The following is a 25,235-nucleotide window of genomic DNA, read 5'->3' as shown; positions in this document are numbered from 1 at the left end:
GCTCTGTAGTGCTGAATTCTGTAACTCAGAGTGTTTTGACATATTGTGGTGAGGTTTTTGTAGACAGTAGTATTAGTGAATAAATGTAATGGCATTAAATGCATCTTTCATCCAAGAACATTAGTGCTATAAAATATGTTCCCTTTTTTTTTAGAGTTATTTTTTTGCAGTGAGATAATTATACATAGGGTATTTGGGGGAATTTTTGTGATTGTGACAGGAAAGCAGGAAAGATTTGCATGTGTAAGCATCCTTTTTGTCATGAAACTGTTTTGCTAGAGTGAGATAGAAGAGATGTCCCTGATTTATGATGGAGCTCTAGATTAGAAAAATATCTGTGGTAAAACATAGCACCCTTATACTGGCGCTTGTGTATTAATTTGTGTGTGGGAGAGAGAAAAGCACTGCAAAGATTGAAACTGTGGGAGCATTTGAAGAATTAGGCATATTCTGGCCAGTGCCTCTGCAGTGGGACACGCTGTCCTGCACTGCAACACTACCTATGAACAGCTATTCCAATTCATGTTTCACATTTTCCCTAAATGTCAGCACCAGATAACTTCAAATAACCTTCTCGAAGGAGAAAATACTATAGAAATGAGAACAAAAGAAAATGTCAGATCCCTCCTTGAGAGATGTTTAGTGCTGCCTCTAAGCTGGCATGTCTCTATGGGCTCTTGTGGGCTGGAAACAAAACGCTGCTGTTCAGCAAAACCTCGGAAGGCGGGAGCGAGCCGGGAGCCTCAGCCAGCTCCCCGAGTGCCTCAGCCTGATGGGGAACTGCTGTTCAGAGATGGCTGTTGCTGTCAAACATGTTTAAAAGTCGATTTTTCGAAGGCCTGAAGTAGGAGTCTAACTTTTGTAAAAGTTAGGAGGTAATGGCCTTTCTGCAAGCAGAAGCTGGGTACAAGATCCACCACTGAGCATAAATCCAGGCTGAATTTTGAGGAGGGGATGGCTTTATGTGGAGGCTTCTCCTTGCTTTCACTTGCACTCTAACCTAACTAGTCATTGAGCAGAGGGCAGGGAGTTCATTGCCATCACACACCACAGAGGGCAAAGAAGCTGCTAAAAGTGTCACCCAGCTCTGTCTCCTGAGGCCGATTAACTAATCTGCTGTGTCAGTAAACAGACACAGCCAGCAGACTAGGAATGGGAGAACCTAAGATTCCTGACATTAGAGGTCCTTGAGCTCCATCCTCTCTTGCTGAGGAAGGCAAAGGGTACTCAACCATTTGTTTAGATGACCTGGATAGCAGCAGAAAGCCTGGCACATGCTGGAGCTGGAGGAGGCAGAGGAAGCAGTGCCGTGTGTGGTGCCATGGTCCTGCTCAGCTGGTCCATCACTGTGTCCTTGGGTTGCAGGGGCCAGTCAGGTGCACACGTGTGTAGGGACAGGATTTTCATTGCAGGTAGAGAGTGGGCCTGAACCCCCTTGGGCAAGAGTGTCCTGAGCTCCTTCCTCCCTGCACAGCTCAGTCCTCATTGCTGCTGTTTGAGAACAGCCGTGTCCCCAAGAACTGTGCTCTTCCCCCAGCCATACAGTGTCCCTGCACAGCAGGCCTTGCACTTAGTTATCTGTGTATCTCTATGAACTCAAATGGCATCCACAATTTCAGAATATCCATAACTAAGGATTACTCTTGTTACCGTGGTATTCCAAACACAGCATTTCTTTCAGGTGCCGTATAATCATGTCTGTCTTAATAATTACAAGTGCACTGTAACTTTCCAAAGAACATAGTTGTTACTGCTGTCAAAAGTAGGGTTATTTACTGCTCTCAGTGGCATTTAAAGGCAGCTATTTAAATGGAACAGATTGTTGCGCTTTATGTCTAGAAATCAAAATTTAATATGTATTCTGAGGATTTATGCAATGTAAATACAGGACTGCGATGTTCTATTTTAAATTACTGAAAAGAAAATAAGCTAACTAAAAAACCACAACTGAATATTTTGAGGTATGAGTAATGATTATGGCTTGTTTATGTTGCAGTGGGGAAAAAAAAGGCAGAAAAAAAAATTAGGGAGGATCTAAGGCTCAGGTATGAAAAGCTTAGAGAGCTTAATTGTATCACTAGTAAACAGATCACTTTCAAAATATCTTGAAGTAGTATTCTGACAAAACCTTTGAGGAAACAGTCTTTTCATTTGCTTATTAAAAGTGAGTGGTGAAACCCAGACCTATGGTTACAGTTTTGGTTGTGTGGGCTGTCTGAGATGGTGCTTCAGGAGCTGCTTAACTTTGGCAGAGGGTTGCTGTGATCACCATGATATGGAGCAATTCCCCTGGGAGTGTAAGGGCTGCTGAGAGATAGTGAGCCAGGATTGCGGGCAGATAACCAGGAGACCATCTGATTAGATAGAACCTTAACAGATTGCAGTTACTGATGTGTTGAATATGTACAACTTCCCAGAAATGCTGTGGGATAAACACCCTTGTGCAGTAAGTACTACTTGGGAAACTAAACTCCCTGAGCTCCTCCAGGTAGGAGGTGGGTAGAGAAGGAAATGAAATAGTCTGAATGGATTATGAGTTTAATAACACCACGTACAAAACCAGTAGGATGGATTTCAATGTACAGGACAACATGAGTGTAATTGTGAATAGAGATAGTTAATTTGGTGGTTTTTTTGCAGAAAGGGAGAATGTCTGAAGATAGGAACTAACCAAATAGAGTGTCTTATTTTAAAGAAAAAAAGCAAAAAACCTAAAAAAAACTTTTAAAAAAACTTTCAGAATTTGATTATTAGGAACTAAGCTCCTTTCCCGTGGGAGGATGTTAAAGACACACAGCTGATGATGTTTTTTTTAGACATAGAGCTTTAATCTGTTCATTTTATGTACCCTTTTTATAGTTTCTTGCTGAACCTTTTCAGCGTAATAGTTATAGGTATTCTTTTTGTTGGGTTTTGTATCCTTTCCAATCTGCTGCTCACTTTCTGTATTCTCTGGTAAAGGACTATGTGGCATAAGTCACCACGATCTGTTCAGTGCCAGCAGCACAAAGTGGTCTGTTCAACTACAGTCCTTGATAAGATGTAAAAAGTCTTTTCCATACCCAAATTTACTGCCCTCTGCAGTGGAAAACGAGAAGCAGAAAGTAATTCTTGTTCAGACAGCATCTGAAATATTCTGCTCAGGACTGAGATGTACCGTTTAGTCTGTGGCTGAGAAATTGTTGGCATGAGAATGTTTCTGTTCCCTTTGATTTTAGTTGGAATGGGGACATGAAGATCTTTTGGTGTGCTTTGAAAAATTTCTTGTTTATCTGATTAGGAAAAGAATTACCCACACGTCTTTTATTAACTGAACTCATAACTCCAAACACAACAGCTTTGCCTTGACCTTTCTTCAGTGCAGTTGTGTGCTGGAGCCTTCCCGTAGGACCTCAGCGTTAGGTGACAGCTTGTTTCTGGGGTTTTTTCACCCTTGTTCTTCAAGGATTCATCTGAGCAGTGAGAACATTTCCAGCAGAAAAGCAGCATTTTGAGGCCAGATTTGATGGTACATGTCAAAATTGCCAACTATGTGTGATTTGGGGTGAGAAGCAGGTGAAGGTCAACAGCACAGGAAGAATAGCAAGCAGTGCTACCCATTCCATGGCTGGCTGTTCCATGGTGTTCTCAGGGCATGTTGGATAAACTGAGCAGTTAGGTATAGGTTACTCTCTATGTAGCTGATTTTAAAGAAGGAACAGCAGTTTTTCTCTGTTATTTGATCAGGATTAAAATGAAAGTTTTTACTTAGTGTTCTTGTGTGTATCATACCTAAACTTTTTTTTAATCTTCAATGCTTACTTGTTTTGTCCTAGGAGCACCTTAAACCTTAATCCTTTACTATTAACAAAGTACATTTGACAGTCTTCTATGGAAATTTTGTCCTCAGTTGCACAGATAAACTGTCTGTTCGTGTATCACAGCAGAAAAGAATTACTCAAAAATAATATATCTAAAATATTGTGTTTTGCCAGCTGGATTAGAGTGCCCTGCCATTATGGGGCAATAATCATATGTTTCAACTCTTGCCTATTACTAGGAAACAAGAAAGGAACAAAACAACCTTGGCCTTTTCAGTATCATGTGTCTTGTATTTCCACAATTTCCTAAGTACAAGAAGGTTTTTGTTTACATTCAGACGACAACCGTTTTAAGATGAGGAGCTCATGCTTGGTACAGGGTAGGAGAAGGAGCTCTGGCCATTGCATTTTAAAGTTTTTGATATTTTTCAATGCCTGGGACATGCATTTTGCACCATGGCAAGATCTTAAAATTATTGACTAAATTTTCAACATTTTGTATTACAAGCTTCATCCCTTCAAAGGTAGGAAGTCTGAAGGGATCTGTCTGTCTTCCTCCCCTCTCCATCCAGCAAAACACCCATGCCTGATGCAGACCAGCTCTTGTCTAGTTTTGCGCAACACCCCACACCAACAGATGTATTCTTTATTATATATTAGTAGTTAATCCAGCCCACAGATGGCACACGCCTTTTTAACTGCAGCCATACAAGTTTTCCACACTCCAGAACCTTCTAAAGCCATCGCCTGGGGCCCCTGCAGTTGTTGGATGTACAGTACTTTGTCTCTTTGCTGCCATCATCCGTGCCCATCTGTTAGGGTGGCCTCGTGCCAGTTTATATGTTAGGCAGAGTCTTCCAAATGGGCCTGGATAGTGAGCTTGTATGTTTAATATGCTCCGATGGCAACACGCCATGCCCTCTTGTACAGATCTTCTGTGCACGTTGTCCTCGCTCCAAGGCATTGGGGCAGGGCCACATCCAGTGCAGTTGTATTTGCAGACATCTCCATCCAAACTCTGGAACTACTGTGCCCACTAATTTGGTGATAAAGAATATTGTTTTAAAAGAGTAAGGAAAACACGAAAGGTGCAGTCCTATGAACAGACTGGGACAACTGGGAGGGGGCGTTTCATGTGTGGACATATGAGACAGAGAGGGGCACCCAGTTGGCTCAGGGACAGGATGAGTATTTGCATCTTGCAGAATTTTCAGTTGATGTGTGTGCTTAGTGGTGAGCCATGAATTGGTGAGTAGAAGATGCTTCTACCTATTGGTAAAGCTCTCAACTGCAGGAGGAAGAAGCATTTTTGTCCAGGGGTCTGTGCTTTGTAGCTCTAAGCTGCTCAGATTTGGTGCAAGACTGACTGTATTAATTAAGAAAATGATTTTCCTCTAGAACAGGACATCTTGTGCTAGAACGGGTGTGGTCAGACCAGTGCAATACATGCTTTATTTGAATGGCATGTCATGTGCTCTAACAGAAGTGCTTTTGTGCCTCCTACATCTCTGTAGGAAGAATTGTACCATGTTAATTGTGCTGACTTTGCTAGTGTACAGGTAATGTGGGAGCATTGAACATGTAGAAGTTCATTAAGTGAAACTTTGGGCATTTACTGTCACTTTGGGTAAGTTCTACCTGTATCTACCCATGTTGGCCTCATCAGTAGCCTTTCCCTTATGTTCGTCTATATGGTGTCTCATTTTTCCTTTTTCTTTAAATCCAAGGCTGAAAACATTGATTGAATTGAATTCCTTGTTGTATTATTTCTAAATCGTTACACTCTGTAACATTTAATACCAAAATCCTTCTCATTACTTACCCAAAGGCTGAGAATTTGTCTCTGAGGGAGCTCAGCTGTTCTCCTTTTCTCCCCTCAGCTGGAACTCCCATTCAGACACTCTCATGTATTCAAGGCAGCATAGTTTTGCTTTACGGTAATCAAGAGGAGGTTGGGGGGAAGGATTGGTTTGTAGCCCAGAGCCCTAATTTGGAGTCATTCGGAAGAGAAACAGTGCCAGAAAGCCTTTGGTTCTTGCATACAGATTAGTTCTTCAGGAATTGGTCCAAAAAATTGGGGGAAATTGTGTGCTAGACAGGGAAGAACTGCCCCTTTTTGGTTTGTTTTGTTTTTCACTGAAGGTCTTAATGATGTCCCTAAAGAACGTAAGCAAGCAGGAAAAACAAAAGCACTTTGAAGAAGTGATTTCTCTTGGGGCACAGTTCTTAAGGAAAAAATACAAAATTAAATCCTAAAGCCATTTTGTACATACATTTTAAAACTTGATATATAGGTTTGGCTGGCACCCAAATTAATAACCCAATAAATCATTGCTGTGATATTAAAGGGTTTATACCAAGTGTGCTCATTGGCATGGCTTTCTGAGACCCAGTTGGTGCTTTTTTGTTGTTGTTGCTGACAGTCAATAATGAAATCCTTTGTTAATTAAAAGAACAAATTTTTATTTCTCGCCGTTTTTTTAACCCAATTGCTTTTACCCTTCATACAAGAATAACAGGCTTTGATCTGCAAATGCTGGATTTCAGCAGTGCATCTGGAGCTCATTTCTGGTTAAAGCTTTTCAGAACATCGTTCTAGGGCTCCAGCTTTTGGAGTTGGTGGGATATTTTTCTGAGATGAAAGCTCGGGCTCAAGAGTGACTTTTAACAGATTAGAAGGTCACGGTTATTAAACACAAAAAGCAACAGCAGAGATTGGGAGTTTATAAATGCTTCTACTCAGAACGACAGAGCTACTGTATAAAGCTGAGAAAAGTTGGTCTGAGGCAAAGAAAACCCTTGCTTTGTTTATATGAGTTTTTAAACTGTTCTCTTTTATTACTGCTGTGGATTTATGCTTCAAATGTAATTGATTTTTTTTTTCCCCCCATACCTCGGGGCAAATCAGAGTCCTGTTAGACAGCAAAACTTGTCCGTCCCTAAAGCCTGGTCCTGGGGGAGTGAGGAGAAGGCTTGGATGTCTAGGAAAGCCCACCTGACCATGCTCCTGTTTGGAAGTGCTGCATCTTGGTGCTGGCTGTGGCTGTTTAGGAAGTGGTGGGTTTTTCACATTGACTTCTTGTGGTCAATCTCACTGTGAGAGGCCCTGAGCACTTCCAGTCCCACTGTAGCCTTTCCCTTGCTTTAAAATACCTGTGTCTCGTGGATGTTGGCAGCCAGGGTTGTTTTTCCAGGTGCTCCAGGTTCCTTGGCTTTTGGGCTGTCAGCTCCGTGCCAGCCGCCGTGTGTGGTGGGGCTGGGAGGTGGGGATATAACATTCCCCTAACCCACAACCTACAAATTCCCATTTCTTTCTTTCCTTTTTCTTTTTTTTCCCCCTTCCCAGAGAACATCCCTCGGGAGACACTGATGCATTTTGCGGTGAGGCTGGGTCTGCTGCGGCTGACGTGGTTTCTGCTCCAGCAGCCGGGAGGAAGAGGAGCTCTGAGCATCCACAACAACGAAGGGGCAACGCCCGTCAGCTTGGCCTTGGAGAGGGGCTACCAGAAGCTGCACCAGCTTTTGACAGAGTAAGGATGATTTGCTGGTCCCTCTGCTGGTTTTCCATTCTCTGCCATGCTTGGCTTTGCTGCACATTATCCCTGAATAGTGTCTAAGGGCTATACTCCACCCTTAAAGGCAATTTTTATATAATTTTGCTTTTACCTCTCTTGCTAGCAGCAATGGGGGCAGGTCCTGAGGGGTTAAGGGAAATGCAATAATATTATGTTCTCCTTTTGTGTTGCACAGTGTTCTGCTTCCAGCTGTCTCGTAAGACCCAAAGTGAGTCATTGTAATATTGACTAATTAAGACAAACCTTATGCAAACACAAATGAAAAAGCTTTTCTTTGAGCAAGCACAGCTGCCCAAAAGAGGGGGTATAGCAGGTGTTGTGGTGGTTGACTCTTGTGTTCTTACTTTTTAGATACGGAGTTTTTTAGTTAAATGAAATAATGATCATTGTATTGAAATAAGGCAGTATCTTGTAGAAAATAGGTATATACTAGTATAGGTAAAAAAAATAAGGTAAGAATTAATGCAAATATTTAACAGAAAACAGTTCTCTTATGAGTGGTCCTGAGAAGCAGCCCAGTCTTACGGTACACAGCAAGTAACTAGTGGCATGAGCATTTATTGCACTGTTTTACAAGGAATCCTTTGGAAGATTGCAAGTTAGTTTTGAATAGCAAATGTTTGGAGATCTAGCTTTAATAGCTGAGGCTAATAAAGACAAAGAACTTAAATAAGTCCCAAGAGGGATATTTGTATAGGAGAAAAGATTTGGTCTCTATGTGTGTTATACTGATGCCTGGTTCTCTTAAGCTTTGTTATTAACTTTGTTTTTCTGAATTGAATTCTGAGATACTTGGGGTTTATGTTGAGTGACTCAGTGTCACGTTTAGGAGTATGCTGTGTTGTCCACATTATCACTCACCATTTCTCCATTATGAACTGTAAATTATTATCCTTTGCATATCTGTTGGATGGAGTGTTAGAGGGCAGAAAATGTGATCTGTGTTGGTGGAGTAAGTGTATTTAAGTTTCATCTTTAAATACAGCCAATTATATGAAAAATGAGGGTGAAGGGGAAGGTGCAGGATGGGATAGGACCTATACTCTAACTTTCTGTCACCCTTGCTGGTATTAATACATGGATGATGACAGTGTTACTTTTTTCTCCATCAAGTTCAACAGTCATACTGTGAAAACGCAACTCTCTCACAGGCTATCTTTTAAAAATGGAACATGCAAATTCATCCTATAACTGCAGCAAAGTTCTCCAAGGTGAGACTAACCATGTTACAGGCTTTACATACTGTCAAGAAGCTTAAGTTGGCCAAAACTTGATTATAGAGCTCAAAGCAAATACTGCAACCTGAATGTGAGCAGAGCTGGTAATTTAAGTAGAAATGGGAAGTAAAAAAACTATTACAACAGCTATTCATGTTTTGTGGAGTATATTCATGTATTCATGGTGGAATATTTCACAACTGGCTCCAGTACTAGCATGGCAGTTCTCACTCAGTAGAATAAAAAAAGAAGAGTTCTGGGATTCCATGGAATTGCCTTGTGCCACTGCCTTTAATGGATATTGCTGGTGCAATCCATGGGATTTCTCTGATAACCTTTACAATATGTCTTTCAAAATAAGACACAAACAACTTCAGTAATGTTACCATCAAGATCCCAGCTCCTCTTCTTAGTATGTCCTTAAACTGTTCATTATAGTTTGTTTTCCTCTTGGGCTGCTGGGTGGAAGTATAATGTATAAACATCTGACAGCCATGCTGCAAGTCCTGTGACAGCGAAACCGCTCCTGTTTCCATGAGGCCCTACAAACAGAAATCTGTGGATGCTCAAAATCATAGTCCCCTTTCTCAACGGGTGAGATGGTGGTGGAGCACCCTGGTTTGAGCTTGGGGCTGACTGGAGCAGTAGGAGCACTGTGTGACACTGGGCTGCAAAATGGGCACATCCTGATTCCTCAGCAGGGACTTTTACTGTGCTGAGCGTTTTCTGCAATAAAATGGGATTGAGGCTTGAAAATCCCTACTGAGAGAAGAAATACAGTTTCCAAATACAGAAAAGCAGACAAATTCCGTGAAGAGAGTGAGTGTCATTTATGTGCTGTCAAAACACAAAGGACACTGTACAACCTCCTTTCTGCCCTCTGCTTATGCGCACGCTGTATAATCCGTGCACGCAAATTTGGCACACAGCTCGTCCCACTCAGCAAAATACAGAGCAGCAACGCATGTTAGTGAGGGCCCCTACAAAGGAGTCATTATTTTAACAAGTAATTAAACTGCACTTTGCCAAATAAATGAATGCAGCATGTTTTGTGATGCATTATCCTTGGGGGGAATTTATTGTTCTCTTTCTTGCTAATTTGCGGGACCCTGCATTTTACAATGATTCTCCCAGCCAGCATTGGGAAGGGGTGAAATTTTGCCATAATTAGGATACAATCATTAAAGAGCAGACACAAAACCTTCTTCCTTGTTGCAGTTTTGCTGTCGTTTGCCTGCAAGTAGCTTGATTCAGCTGCAGTGTAAATATTTTTCTCAGAAACTAATTACACTGGTGACATTTTGAATTTCTGTTTATCAGATGAACTTTCTCTTTTCAGCTGTTGCAGTTCTTCATGTTAAAAAAAAAAAAGATGCTTCCAATTTAAATTTTGTAACCCTTCAGGTATTCCTTTCTTTAGTCTCGAGCTTGTGCTCTGGTTCTTCATTGTCAGACAGGAAAAGTGCATGGGCTGGTTCTGTCAAGACCAAACTGAGGAGCTGTGATAGAGATCATGTAGGTCACCAGAGACAGAGAACAGGGTGCTGATAGCAGCATTCATTAATAAACATTCATACAAGTAAATAAATATTCACCACCAATAGACATTCATCTGTTGTATATCATTCCTGAGGGTGCTTGTTTTATCATTGAAATGAAAACTGCACAGCAAATATTGTCCTGCAGTGCAAATGGAACAGGATAGTGCGGAAGGGCAGGAGTTTTATAGGGGAAAATATATATAAAGATTTATAAGTTATAGTGTGTATATATATATAAGTATGGGTATAAGTTTTTTTCTAGGAGCATTCTTGTTTGCTTGCTGGCAGCTTGCTTAACAGTTTGTTGTTGTTTATTTTTTTAAATACAAATTTAAAGACAATTTTTAACTATAATTTCAATAAGTTATCTTTCCTTGCATGAGAAAACTTTGGAAACCAGGAAGTTTGCATAGCCCTCTCTGAGTTTCAGCAATTTCTGAGTGTGGTAGGAGCAAGTTCCAAAGTGAAGGGTCCTTGGCTGAAGCCTGTTGCTTGCCCAGTGTTCGAGTTGGGCAATGCTGGCTGCTCCGTGTCGGCTCTGAAGAGGCAGCACAATTATTAAGCAGGCGGGTAGTACTGTGTGAGTACTGTGTGAGTAACTTGGCCTGTGCAGCAGGACAGCTGCAGCGTGCAGGAGTTGATGTTTTCCAAGGCAGTTGGTGCAGTAACACAATCCCCCTGCCAGCTCCATGTTCTGCCGTGCTCTGCACAGCAGCGAGGAAAATGGCTCCAAGACACAGCGAGCGTGCGGGATTGCAGAGAAGTTGGAAGTGCTGCCTTGTAAAACACACAAACACTGATTTTGTTTCTGATTTAATTTCTGTCTAGTAACATTTTTTTTTTCTCCCCAGTGAAGCCAAATGGTTATAGTTCCTTCACAGCTGAGAGTGATTTATGTCCCCTGAAAAAGGGAAGTGAGAGAAAGTAAAGCCCATTAAAAAAAAACTTCCATTTTTCTAATCGCTGCAAAGAAAAGTTTTAGACTTGTAACAGTCTTGTAGTTTTTATTGTAATATTAGTTTTACTTTTGCTGGTTTCTCTGCTTATTGCTCTAAAGCACTTCTGCAGAGCTCCGGGATTGCTCTTCCTTCAAATCTCCTGGTAATGTCCAGGTGGCTTAGTCTGTGAAACTCTAAGTCAGTACAAGTTTGTATTTTCAAAACTAAACTGATTTAATTAGCACACATGAGGAATAACTCACTGGTAGCAGAAGGGTTTTGTGAATGTTTTGCAGTCTGTGATTATCACTTGCTATTGTTCTGATTTTACGTAAGTAATTGGTGAAGTCTGGGCTGTAGTCTTTGTGGTGCCTCTCAAATAAGGAAGCTTTTTCAGTGACTTTACTTTTATAGCTGAATACACTTTTCTGCTTCCCTGAGCCAGAGCTGCAAGAGGATTTGCCTTGTATGTCTTTTTTTTTTTTTGCACCCCAATTTAACAAGTCCTTTAAGCAAGTGTTTAATTTCAGAAATATCCAGTTCATGTTCAGCAGAGTTTAAGCATGATCTTAAAACCAAGCACTTCTTACAGTGCCCTGCCAGATTGGGATGGTAGTTGAAGATGGACATTTTTCACTGAAGTTTGGTGCTGGGTTGTTCCATTAAATTCAGTCTTTGCATAGGCCAAGAGCTAACTGTGGTGCAGATGCTTTCCAAAGTCACTGCTTTCCTGGGGCTGAAAACATTGCTGTGACTTCAGTGCCAGGAGGTGGCAGCTGTATGGGAACAGGGTGCTTGTGCCCCTGAGAATGTATAGGCTGAACCCTCCTTTCCTGTATGAACCTTGCAAGCTGAGAACTAAGTGTGCAAAGATCTGAGTCTCCCCTTGATCACTTCAGTTCTTCCAGTATTTATTTGGAGCATGAGCAGGACACAGCTGGGGATGTGCAGCTGGCCAGAAGGTTGCCACCACACTGGCAGGTGATGCCATGCATATTTTTAATTTTATTTCAGGCTAAGCAGAATCAGGGGCTGAAAGGTTTATTGAATTAAATGTTGATGTTTCTCCATCTGTTCTTCCACCCCAAACCAAGCAACAAATCCTTTTGATTGCAGTTTGGGGTGCTGGATTTAGAATGTGGCTTGCTGTGATGTGGCAGGAGAGCAGTTGACTTTGTCTCTTAAGTGCTGGCACAAGATTAACATTTAAAGGGGGATTCAAAGGTATTAAAAGGGCAATGAAAGAGGGCTCTGATGTGTATGTGTTAAGATGATGTTTAGCTACAAAAGCATGGAAGGAATAGTGATCTACAGGGTCTAGCTTTGTGGCCATGCATTGCTGAACTTTAAGATTTTCAGTTAAACATCATCATTTAATTTGTTGAACATCATGGTTAGAAAGATGCTGAGGGTGCTGTGGGTTTGTTCTGGCCACAGCAGAAGAGCAGACTGGGAGCTGGGGGCCAAGGAAACCTGGTTTGAAGGTTATTGAGTAGGAAGAGTTTGTGTTTCTCTCTTTCCACCTACTCACCCTCATCGTGCTCCAACTTTTACGACTTCCTAGTGTGTCCTACATTCCCATGAAGACTTGTATTTTCGTTTGTTGGCTCCCTCCTCTCCTTTGTTTTGTATGTATCCACCTCTGAATATGAAAGAGAGAGAAGGCTTTGTCCATGTGGTAGAAACAGCTTTTTATTGTCTCTGATTTCCTGCTTGGAAATTGTAGTCCTGGGAGATGATCATGGAAACAAGCCTGTGAGGATGAGAAAGAAGAGATTTAAAAGAGATTTGGACAGATTTGGTAAGATATGAGAAGAAAATTATTTCCCCCCCTCAGCAATCCCGATCTGGAAGTGATCCCAAAAATTATAGGGGCCATAAGTGCTGGACAGTCTTGTGTGTTTGGTAAGTGATTATGATAGACAGCTCTGTTTCAGGATAAATTTAGAAAATGCAGATAAGTGGCTTCCCAGAACTGCTGGGGTTTTGGCCTCAGGCATGGGCTAGCTGGATTGGATACCCAGTTAGGATGCTCATACTTAGTGTCTGGAGCAGATTTGCTCAAAAGTAGTGGCATTTATGGTGGGGACTGAAGTTTGAACAGATTATTGTAGAGTAAGACTTTGTAAACTGCTGTGTCAGAGGCCGACAAAGCAATGGCTTCATCTCTGGGTTGTGTTGCAGAGCCTGTGATCACAGTTGCTTGCAGCACATGGAGATGTTCTGCAGAGACAAGTCTTCCTTCCGTATCACTTGTCCTGATCTGAGATGTTGGTTTTAGCTGTAAAGAAAACACTCCTTGCTGGAGTAGTCTCCATGGCTGTACTTTAGTATTTCAAATGCAACAAATGGCATCTGTTTTCACTCTTGAGTTTATTTCATAGATTCACCTTAAACTTGTTTTGTTTGCTGATAGGACTTCAAGTTGACACTGAGTTCTCTGTGGGACCCACAGCTCCACACCCTAAGCAGAGCACCCTTCTTGTTACATAAGACTCTGAAAATAAAACAAATGGAAAAGTTCATTTAATAACAGTTACTCTTATGGAATGCAGATTGTACTTTCTGGCAAATATAGTTAATGACAGTTTGTAGCTGTATTTTTATATTTTTTTAATGTATAATTAACATTGGGGCCTAAGAAATTCGTGGGTTTAGGAGCACAGACCCTTTGTGGTAGGAAATACTGGACATGCTCCCTTAGGATATGTGTGCAAACAACTGTTGAGAGACAGCTTTTCTCTCCATAATTTGTATGGAGAGTGTTGATCAATGGACTGAAAAGTTAGCATTAAATATTTTGAATGCAGTTATTAAATATTTAGTCTGATATTGAAGGGTAGGTTATACAATCCTGAATTCAGTTTAGTGTTGGAACTCACTGCAGTTTGTGAGGGGTTAGTAATTATTTCTACTTCAGATGAACTTTAACTCTTTCCTTCAATATCAAAACTATTCAAATTAGCGAGCAATATGTAGAATTTTCTTATATAAGAAACCTTTTTTCTACTTTCCTAGAGCATTTGGAACTTTTGATTTTTTTCTTTGTCACATGATTTTAGGTGGTGATGCTTTCAGAATAAACCCACAACTGTTGTCAGGCTTGCAGTAAGATCCCAAGAGCTGGCAATGCTGCTGAGTTTGTTTTGTTTCAGCTCAGAAATCTGAAGGAAATCCCCAGGAAATAACACCTTGAGTTCCCACACTGCATTCCTTTCCCCTTTATAAAACTGTGGGATAAATCTTCCTAATACGAGGTTTTGCTTAACTCGCTGAGTCTTTTTTTTGTCTTCTGATCTCTTCCTCCCTCCTGTTCCTCTGCCCTCTGGTTCAAACCTGGTATCTTGGTACTGGCAGACGCGCCTGCCACGAGCACCAGCACCGCCGAGTTTCAAACCCTTGTTACCAAGCCCAGTTCCTGCAGCTTTTGAGGATGGGCAGAGCTTTTCACTCAGGTTTTTTTTTTTGTTCTCCCTTTCCCACTTATCTTCCCTTGTCTTAAAAATCTCTTGCCTGTATCTGCAGGAAGCCAGAAGCCATGCTGTGCTGGTGCAGGCACTTTCCTCTCCCCCACGAGATGAGAAGAGATTCAGCACATGAGTACAGTGTGTGGCTCCTCCTTGAAAAGAAACTAGTTACTTGAGCAATGCTGGGAGGTTTAATTAAAAAACGTTACCTACTTATGTCCCCCGTCCCTGGAAGTGTTCAAAGCCAGCTTGGATGAGGCTTGGAGCAATCTGGTCTAGTGGAAGGTGTCCCTGCCCGTGTTGGAACTAGACAATCTTTAAGATCCCTTCCAACCCAAACCATTCTGTGATTCTATGATCTATCTATCATCTTGTCTTACATGCCAGATGGGCAGGAGGTGATCCTGTGGTTTCAGCAATCTAATCAGCTCCCAGATGGAGCAGGGCATGGCCTGAGAGTATTTTGGAGCTTTGTTTGCTTCTCCTCTCTCCCTGTTTGGGGTTGGCATCCTTCTTTGGGCCACCTTTCCGCAGATAAAGGGAGGGCTGGGAAGTCTGTCCTTTGTTGCACCCAGCGATTTCCCTTCTGGGTTTACCTCCAAGGACCAGAGCTGGAGGACTTCTTCCAGGCTTTTTTAGTGGGACGTGGCATGGCATGGTTGGGCAGAGGGTAGAGCTAGTGAACACTATCAGCTTTTAGTGAACACTGTCTTGCTTTTTTAACCAAGATACCTTCTTCTGCAAAAGTCAGGCTTGGAGATGATTCATATGAAATTTTCAGTTCACTGGTATCTGTTACGTATTTTGATGGGAAGCTGTTGAAAAGGGAGAATGAGAAAGAATTGACCCAAGATGGTTAAATCTCATAAGAAGACAGATTTCCTTTGTTGCTGGCAAACTGCAGCAAACTGGATTTTTGTGCTGAACAGAAGCAGATTTTCAGACTTCTTGAAGGTTGGAGTTTGTATACATATTTTTGTTAATAAATCTGCAGTAAATATTTGCATATCTGTTTTTATCTCCTAGCAGACCAGCTTGGGTATGCACTTCTATACAGCCAGTACAAAAATTCCAAATCTGGACAAAATAAACATCTTTCACAGCCAGGAAGTACAAAATACATAACTGCAAAGCTTTTTTTCCTGGAAGAAAGTGTGTTTTTATCATCTCTCAATAAAACCCAGGGTTTGCAGTGAGACATGCAGGAAAGGCACAAACAGTGAAGCTCAGTGTACGAAGACAAACGAGCAGGAGTGTCTTCATATGAGCTACGTGGCCTTGGAAGGGATTCCCTGAGCAACAGGAATACCTGTGTGAAAACGAGTTAACACTTGCAAATCCCCATTTGTCCTCTCTGCTGCAGACCATAGTGCTGGGATGGAACAGTTTATGAAGGGGATGATATGGAGTCAATAGATTGAGCCATTCATTTCCTTATTGCTTAATTTTGTATAACATAGGTGAACGCCACTAAAAATGAGAGCTTGGGAGTTTGTACTTGGCTGGATGTGAGAAAGATCTTGGTTTCTCAAAAGGTTTAAAGCTTTTCTTGAAGTGTAGCACAGACTGGCAGCCTGAGTATGAAAAGAAAGCACTGTCTTTGTAAGCAGAAGTGATTATTTGATCTGTCTGGGCCGTGTGAAGGTGGCGGATTGCTGGAGGGGTGAGCACACTCACGGTGTTGCAGGGGACTCTGCCTGTCATCTTGCTCCAGATTTCCAGGCTTTTGAAGTCGCTGAGGGTCCTTTGAGGCTCAGCAAGTCGTGCAGGCTGCTTTGTGGGTGCTGATTTGGAGATGCCTCCAAGTGTCCTTGAAGCTGATGAGAAAGTAGAGCAGACTTATTGTGCTCAGTTCTTTTATCTGGCTGCTGTTGTCCCCATGAGTGGGTGACTGTGGGTTTTGTGCTCACTGCCTTCTTGTACTCTGAAAGTGGCCCTGAGTACAGTGATTTCTCATACATGACATCTGAAAAGAAAAATACTGCAGACAGAAATGTCTGTGTTTCCTTGATAAAGGAAGGTCATTTCTTTAGTCACATCTAATGGCTCAGTTGACTTCAGTGCCTCTGTAGATTTATGCTAATCACCTCCAGAAACTGGATGCTTCATTCTGTTTCTCTGTGGAAATATTGATTCAGCTTAAATCAAGTGTAATTCTGCTGAAGACAATTGACTTGAATGGTGCAAGTCATAGGTTTGCTTTGTCTGAATTTCTTTTCAGATTTAACCCAAAATGAGTCACAGAAGCAAGTAGATGGTTGTACCAAGGCAGAGCAGGGATAGTCACTGCCACCACCATTGCCTGCACAGGTTTCTGTGCCATGTGATGAACTGTCTAACTGTTTCCCCACCCTGCTCTGCCCATTCCTGTTGTGATTATGGTGTCATTTGCTCGTTATGACTTTGCTTTCTAAATTGCGTGGCATCCCAGAGAGCCCTGGGGTTTACTGGTGGGCACTTGCCCATAAGAAAAGTTTGCAAGTTTTAAAGTAAGAAACCTGTCAGTAAAGGTGCTGGAATCTATGTGTAGTTTTACTTGGTTGATGGCATACATTTGCTGTATATGTACTTTCTTGAATTCCAAATTATTTGAAAAAAAGCACACAACTCTGCCACTTCCAGGGAAATCTGTAGCTGTGCTGCAAAGGGAGATCTGGGGATGGCTGGTCACTGCAATGGGGAAAGGATGTTGTAGAATCATGGAATAGTTTGGATTAGAAGAGACCTTTAAAGATCATCTAGTCCAACTCCCAACCCATTTCTCAACTGGGGATAGGTCTCAGTAAATGCAGCCCTGGTAAAAGGAAGACGGAGAAATTCCCATTTCTCACACCCTTGAGCAGGTCAGCATCATCTGTTCCTGTAACATTCCTGTTTGGCTTCATGTCTCTCCTCAGGGATGCAGGGCTTTGTGGGTGCAGCACAAGCTGCTCTGTCTGGGATGATTAAAACAGATTTTGGGTTTCCTGAAGCAGTTCTGAGTCAAAATGAAATCTGTGAACCTGTTTTCCTCACACCCTTAAAGGGCCAGTGAAGCCACTGTGCAGCTCAGTGAGACCTGAGGAATTACTGCTTTGAGTAGAAAGCTTCTGCAAAATCAGGGTTTGACATTCAAAAAGAGATGACTCAGTAGAAATGTCTATTGAATACATTTACCTACTGAGTTATTTTTTCATTCTGATCTATAGCATCTTCTTTTCCTTTCTCTTCTTTTGATTGGTACAAAGAAAAACCATGACAGTGCTGCTGAAGAACAGCTGTCTGACAATACTGAGAACATCTTGCACAGAGGCAGTTTCACAGAGCAAGTTAAATTCATTTCAGGAGTGACAAAATTGCTATGACTTGATGGCTGTTGGGTGTTTGTGAGCAGTGTGCTGGGTTTGGCGTAGAAGTTGTAGCATCTGTGTCAATCCTCGTTCTTTCCAGCTTGTCCCTTTGCAGTTCTGTCTTTCAGGTGTCTGTTGTTCTGTGACAGCTGCTTTGTTAATCTCCACCTGTGGTAAATTCAATTCAAAAAGTAGTTGCTGTCTCTTTGCTGCTAGTCTGTCGTAGTCTGGGGTAAAAACCACACATCTCTCTACCTGAGAAGGACCTTGTGAAATAAAGCTCGTGGCTGGCATTAACTCTAAATCACATTAATTTTCAAGGCCAAGCGTGCGTTGTGTATTTGTCTGTCTGGCCCTGGAGCCGGTGCTGTGCTTTGCTCGGGCCGATGATTAGATGACTGTCTAGAGTGAAGGAGAGCGTGCGTGTCCTGCCATCCCCTCCTGGCCTGCTCATTAACCCGCCCCTGTTGTTTTACGGCAGGGAGGAGGCCAGGGAGCCGGACTCCTGGAGCACCTTGTCTCACACGGTGCACTCGGGGGACTACAGCGTGAAGCACCACCGCGGGCTCGACGTGTACCTGCTGACAGCTGAGGCCAAGGAAGGGGCGGCGTCCAGCTGGGAGAGGGACATACAGCACCTCCAGATGCACATGCAGAGCCACCAGCACAAGGTAAGGAAAAGGCTGAGGTGGTGAAGGAGAAGTAGTGCTGCCTGGTTGCTGCTTGGCACCTGGGGAGGGCTTTCATACATAGGCATCTTTCAGGGCATATTTCTTTAGGCATTTTCTCTGGATGCCGTTATCAAGCATCCGGGTGGGCACTTTTTTCTTCCTGTTTGAGCATGGGGAGATCTGATAAAGCTGTATTAGGCAGCAAATGTTCTCTCTCAGAAGAGAAGCAGGCTTGGAGCTGTGCAATGCCTGCTCTGTTTGGCTTTGTGGGCTCTCTCTGCTCCCACCTCCTGCCTTCTCCATTACCTTGGGACCCGCTTGGATGGGCAGGGAAACCTCCCTGGAGACATGCTGTCCTCTGGCAGCTGTTGGGCAGCTAAAGGCAGGCTCTGGAGTGAGGCTGGCTTTGTGGGCAGTGAGCACAGTGGGTATGTCTCTGTTCAGATAGAAAGTTCAGGGTCAGAGATGAGTATGAGGGGAAAGTCTCTGGGGCGGGTGATGGAGAAAATAACGGTCTCCGTAACACTTCAGTGTAAGATGAGCCTGCCTTGGCCACAAAAGGTATGTGTCCATAGTGGTTCCTTCACTGTGCTCCTCTCAGACCCCATGGTGGTTGGACAGCAGGAGCTGTGGGGCTTTGGAAGGGCTTCCTCTCCCTGCTTCAAAGTCTCAGTTGGGATGGGAAGGCGAAACAGCAGAACACTTCTGTGCCATTTCTCAGAAACACCCTCTGTCTTGTGCAGCTACCATCACTTGTGGGTGTTCCTTCATCAGCTCATGTAGCTGCTGTTGCAGAGGTGGAAGATCTAAATAACAGGATATTTTTGTTCCTTTAACTAAGGAGGGGAGAATTCTCAACTGAAAGCGGGCTGGGAGGATGTTCAGAGGTAGGGGCCATCCTGAGCCATTTTCACCCTCCCCTTGGTACCTGAGATCTTAATTTCTCCAGATCTCAACAGGAACTGGTGACATGAGTGGCTAACCATGAAATCTCTTGCCCTTTCCATCAAAAGACTCTAAAGCATGGCCAACATATCCAGCTCACTGCTTGTTTGCTTGTGCAAATGCCAGATGGGTACATTTTGCCTGACAATGAAACCAGAAATAGACTTTTCTTTCCACCACTGTTTTATTTCACATTTAATCTGATTTGAATTTGGAAAGCAGCCCTGTAATTATTTCATTTAGATTTATTTCGGGTCAGTTGAAAGCCAGTTGGCTTCCTTTGGTGATGGCTATATTTTTCAGGCTATCAGCAGAGTGACTTCACTGTGAGGATGCTGGGGCTGCTGCAGCCCCTCCTTTTGAAAATCTTGCTTGTTCCCAAGCAAGTGTCACTGTTGTCTGTGTCTGTCCATCCTGGCTGTGTGGTCTGTGTCTGTCCATCCTGGCTAAGAGCCAGAAGCATGGTGTCCATGCCCTGCTGTGGGGTTACAACCACCAGACTCCTGGCACAGTGTTTGTTTGCCCTTGCGAAAAGTAGCTGCAGCCTGCAGGTACCACTGCACGCAGAGCCCTGTGTCCCATCCCCGGTGCTACACAAGCATGGAGATGCCATGCCTCCAATGCTAACCTGTTTTGGGAAGCCTCAGGGAGCTCTGGCATAGCTGACAGCATATATGGGAGCTGGGTAGCAGGATTATTTTGAATAGGAGGGAGATTCATGGCAAACGCCAGAAGTACATTTAGTGGTCCATGATTCAGTGATTCTGTGGCACTGCTCAATGTTTGCAAACCTCAGAGCATGGAAAGACAAGTAAACACAATATCCTCGAGGTAGCAGTGATGATTTTAGCCGCTATTTGTATATGCAGTACCCAGAAGTTCCCTGTGATGCATCAGTTAACATATTGGCCACTTAATTATTCAGGGTGTTTAAGCTGACATTTTTGGTATGAAGTTTGCTTTCTCTGAGAAATCTTAAACAAAATTTGCAGGGAACTGTTTAAGTTAGACTTCTAGGACACATGTATTTTTTTGAAATATTTTTACAAAGAAATGCAAAAAACCCCCTCAGATTTCACATAGTTCATTAGAGTTTTGTGTTTGTGGAGACTCACAGGCACTTAGCAAGAAACCAGTGTGACCTCAGAAAGCTTATGGTGCAAAGCCCCAAGCAAACCAGGGGAGGTCTGTAGGGTGTACTTTGAGGGACTGGGGTTGCTCGTTAATTTAATAAGCCACTTCTTCTGAGATGTGAACATTGATGTATTCTCTTCTGCAGAGAAGAGAATATGAAAGGAGCTATTGAAACAGGCGGTTCTTTTTAAGTAAAGGTTTGATTGTATCAAACTATAAAAGGTTGACAAAGCAGATGCTCTGGAAGGAAAATGCAGATTAGAGGGGAATTGAATATGTTGCTGCTGTTCCATGATAATGCATGTATTAATTTTAATAGTATGTCATCATTTTGAAATTTTTATTTCCAGTTAGGAAATAAATTTCAGATATTTAATTATGCCTGCTATTCTCAGGAATAGATTAGATGATTAGTTCAGTCCTAGGAGCAGTGGTGTGTTTGGACAGTGTCAGCCAATGCCCAAGTCTGAAGTAGCATTTCCACCCATGTAGAGAAAATTGAGCAATGCTGGTGAGAGCTGGGGAGCAGTATCGGGCAGGGATCTGAGGTTGCTCTTAAACAGCATTTGCTTAAAGCCCTTTGGGACTATGCTGATATATATTTGCGTTATTTGGTAGACTGAATTCTGCTGTTTACTGATCTTGAATTTAAGTGCACTCAAGAAATATGACTACAACTGCTTGAAGAGCAATTACCAAGATTACAGTTCATCTCAGTGGTGGCAGATGGTGTAGCAAGGGGGTAGAGGGACAAATTTCAGCTTCGGGGTGTTCAGTCTGACTGTTATGAAAAAATTCTTCATGGAAGGGTGGTGTGGCATGGGAACAGATTGCCCAGAGAGGCTGTGGGTACTCTATCACTGGAAGTTTTGGGGACTTGGCAAGATAAAGTCATGGTTGACCTGATGTTGCATTGGCAGCAGTCCAGTCTCAGGCAGGTGGTTGGAGTAGATGACCTTCAGATGCTCTTTTCAACAAATGCTTCTGTCATTCTAATAATTTCAGTATTATCTTGTACCAAAACCAACATGTAAAATACTCACTGAAGTATATTTGTAACTCTGTCCTGGGTGACACCAGGTAGAGGTACAGAGGGAGTCACATGGAATATGATTGTGTAGATATAGGTCTTGCACATAATGGAGACAGGGTAAAATGTGACAGAGTAAAGTAATACTTTCTTTTTTGTGTGTGTGTGTCTTGTTACAGAGTTCAAGGCAGCAGACAGAGCCTGTACTGGGGGATTCTGGAGACAGTTGTGCTAAAGGAGCAGAGCCAGATTGTTGCCTGACCACTGCGTCTCAGAGCCTTGAAGAAATGGCAAGAGAAGAAAGGCAGGAAAATCCATCTGATCTGGGTCACCTGGACTTTGGGCAGCTCTCAGACCAAACCCAACAGGAGGAGAAATGCAACAGCAGGAGTTTGGGAACTTTTAATGATACACCCAGTAACTTGGTTAGCCTGGGGGATGGAAACAGCCCAGAGTCATTCTGTGAAAGTAAAAACACAGAGATATTGTGTAAAAAGGAAGAGGTGGGGCCAGCCTCTGCTGAAGACTCTGGGACTGTATCAGATGAGAAGGAATGCACTGTGAGCCCATGTGCAAGTGTAAACGGTGCTGTAAATCTTCCATCCTCTGGAAATACAAATGAGGCAGCTGGAATGACATCTGCTGGAGTTGTTCTGGATCAAGCTGGCTTGGGCAGTACAAATATTGCCCATCAGGAAGTGCAAGGTGCCGAGGAGCGTGCAGCTGGCAGTGCTGCTGCTGTGGTTGCAGCTGCAGGTGAAGCCCCAGCTTCCTCGGAGGGCCTGGATGTGGTTATGGGCCAGACTGAATGCAGAAACTGTGCCGGGGCCGCTGAGAGGGCTGCGGGCCAGCAGCAGGGAGAGGATGGGATGGCAGAGGCGGGCGAGAGGACTGCAAACCTGGAAGAGGAATCTCCAGCTAAGGAGGAGTCAGCCAGTGCTGCTCAGCCCTTACTCAGTGGTTTTAATGGCACTGAGTGTTCGAATGGGGAGGATGCAAACATGGGAGTGGCCTGGGATGGTACAAATGCAGATGGTGGCACTGGCGATGTCTCTGTTGACCTTTGCAAGACTGGCGATAACAAAGAGACTGGATCATGCACTGGTCAGGTAAACGGTGACTTCGTGGAAAGCCAAGGCAATGCCTGTGTCACAGCAAGGCAGGATGTCACTGTGAGCGCTGGGGAAGCACTACCAGCAGTGAATGGAGTGAAGGTTCCTGCATGTGCATCAAAACCTGATCCTGGTTCAGAGATCCATGGCAGCGGTAAGAGCGGGGAGCGAGAAAGGCGGGTGGAAGCAGGTTGCATAGATGGAAAATCCAACTTGCCCTCACTGGAAGGCAATGTGGAAACTGATGGCCCTGATGCTGAACCTGAAAACAGTGATGTTGGTGGGTCTAATGGAAGCGGTGCAGAACCTGAGCATTGCCAGGAGAGCAGTGAGATCACTGACCATGGGGCTGAAGCAATGGAGAGCAGTGAAAAGGAGCCAGTAGGAACTGATACCAGCAGCCCCAGAGATGGAGGAAGTGTAAATTCTGCAGGTCAGGAAGTTGATGGCTGCTGCCTTTCTGCTGCTCAGACTGGCATTAAAGATGAAATGGGCAACAACTTCAAACCAATCATTGCTCAGGAGAGTGAACATGAGCCTGCATCGCTCCCTCCAGAGGACTTGAGCACGGGCCTGGCAGAGAAGGAGCCTGCCCAGACCGAAGCAGAGATAGCAGAAAGTGCTTCAGAGCAGGAGGGGCTGAACAATGAGGTGAAATCGCCCACTCCCCTGCCCAGAGGAGAGGGACCGGCTGTGAGTCAGGAGGGAGATGCTGCAGTGGCACCTCCTGGGCAGGAGGCAGCTCTACAAGGTAATGACCCTGGATTAGTGCCATGTGCCAATGGTGCAGACTGTGCCAAGGATAATTTAATGGGCACACCCTCTGCAATTCATAATGAGGACTCTAAACAAAACCAGGAAGCAGTGGCGGCAGGGGCAGACTCGGCAGAGCTCTCCTGGCAGCACGGCGGGGAGCATGGCGGGGTAGCTGCCGGCAGGCCCAGCGACCGTGCTGGGGATGAGGGCTCTCTGGAACAGGGCCTCTCTCAGGCTGAAGGAGGCAAAGCTGAGCCTGAGTGGGAGGCTCATGCGAATGGCAAGGAGCAGGTTTTGTCAGAGGAACTTCGTGCTGCTCTTGTGAAATCCTCTGCCTGCAGTCTTGGGGGGCCTGTGGTGGGCAGCAGCAATGTGGATGCTGGGCTAAAAGAAAAACCTGAAGAAGCGCGGAAGGCCGGAGCAGTGGCCGCAGGAGAAGGCACCATGCATGGACCTTCGTCAGCAGATGAGTCACTGGGTGCAGAGAGTGACCCTTGTCTGAATGCAGGGCTGAACCAAGAACATGATCCCAGTCAGACCCTACAACGGATCTCCCTGCACAGCAGCACCTCTGAGTTAAAGGACACCTCAGAAATGGGAGCCCCGAGTGATGCCTGTGAGGGTAAGGAAGTACTGAGGCCGGTGACAATGACCCCTGTTGCAGCATATCCGGAGGAGCAGGAGGATACGGACAGCGTGCTTCCCCGGGCAGCACTCCAGCCCATCGCAGAGGAGCCCACGTGTGACAGCGACTCCAGCACCGACACCGTTTGTCCGGCCGGCGAGGGTGATGCTGGTCCCGTTGGGAAAGCAGCTCAAGGGGAGGCCTTGGATGAGCATGATGGAAAGCAAAGCCAAGCTGTACCTGAAATGCCCGTCTCACCATGTTCCTGCCATTTACCTGCTGTTGAGTCACTGGAAAATGTGGGAGTAAAGAGTTTGGTGCCGGCAGACAATGGCTCCTCTCTGGATAAAGTTCCTAAAATGGTAAAAAGTTTCGATGCAGTGGTTTTTGCAGCAGAGATACCTCGTTCTTCTGAATTACCAACCCCGGAAAAAGGGGTGCTTGAGTCCCAGGCTGCAGTGGATGTTGGAGTCAGCCGTAATGGAGAAATGGTTTTAAGTTCTTCAACAAAGAAGAAGAATGTCAGCCTGGCAGTGCAAGGAGCTGAGCCTGTTACAGGTAGGAAAAATCAGTTGGTTTCCTACTTTTTAGATTTTCTTTGTAGGCGTACCTCTAGCATCTCATCAGCAAAGGAAGTAAGAGCTGTAGGCCTGCGCTGCAGAGGAAGTGTAGGTGTTTGGGGTTTTTCTTCTGAGAAAGAAAAAATTTGAAATTACATATAAAAACATCCAATTCAAATGCATGTTGCTGGGCTGGCAGTGGAGGTAAGAACAGGACATCATCTCCTTTGAATTTGTACAGAAGAATTTCTAGCACGTGAATCCTCCCTGAAGAAGGAATGAATGGGAGGAAGCTATTTGGATTACTTTATCTTCAAGTTAGATGCTTTCATCTGGGCATAAGGGTTTATTTCCTTAGTGCTATTGCCTCCCCTTTATTTTTGCTAACATGAAATCAGAGGGTACAGCAGGGATCTCCTGCGTTTTCTTTGCTTGTCTACTTGAAACAGCTGCAAATGTCCCTCTGAACTGCCCAAAGCTGTTTCCTAATTGGCGGCATTAGGTCATTTAAAAAAGCCAGCGAGCCCTACCCCCA

The 25,235-nt window shown here is 43.9% G+C and overlaps 1 protein-coding gene across 6 annotated transcripts in view; it reads left to right on the top strand.

The window, feature by feature from the left end:
* Positions 1-25,235, top strand: part of AKAP13 (A-kinase anchoring protein 13) — a 208,124-nt gene that overhangs the window by 90,504 nt on the left and 92,385 nt on the right. For all 6 annotated transcript variants that reach the window (XM_027719858.2, XM_027719853.2, XM_027719852.2 and 3 more), the window contains exons 7-9: positions 7,147-7,330; positions 18,349-18,538; positions 21,827-24,698. In XM_027719858.2, coding sequence (XP_027575659.2) covers positions 7,147-7,330; positions 18,349-18,538; positions 21,827-24,698 — 3,246 coding nt within the window. The remainder of the gene's footprint in view (positions 1-7,146; positions 7,331-18,348; positions 18,539-21,826; positions 24,699-25,235) is intronic.

The sequence above is a fragment of the Pipra filicauda genome, unplaced genomic scaffold (genome assembly GCF_003945595.2).
Source record: "Pipra filicauda isolate LSUMZ 115617 unplaced genomic scaffold, ASM394559v2 scaffold44_size3831614_pilon, whole genome shotgun sequence".
NCBI classification, from domain to species: Eukaryota; Metazoa; Chordata; class Aves; order Passeriformes; family Pipridae; genus Pipra; species Pipra filicauda.
Note: the sequence above shows the minus strand (reverse complement) of the source record. Positions and strands in the feature narration are given on the sequence as shown.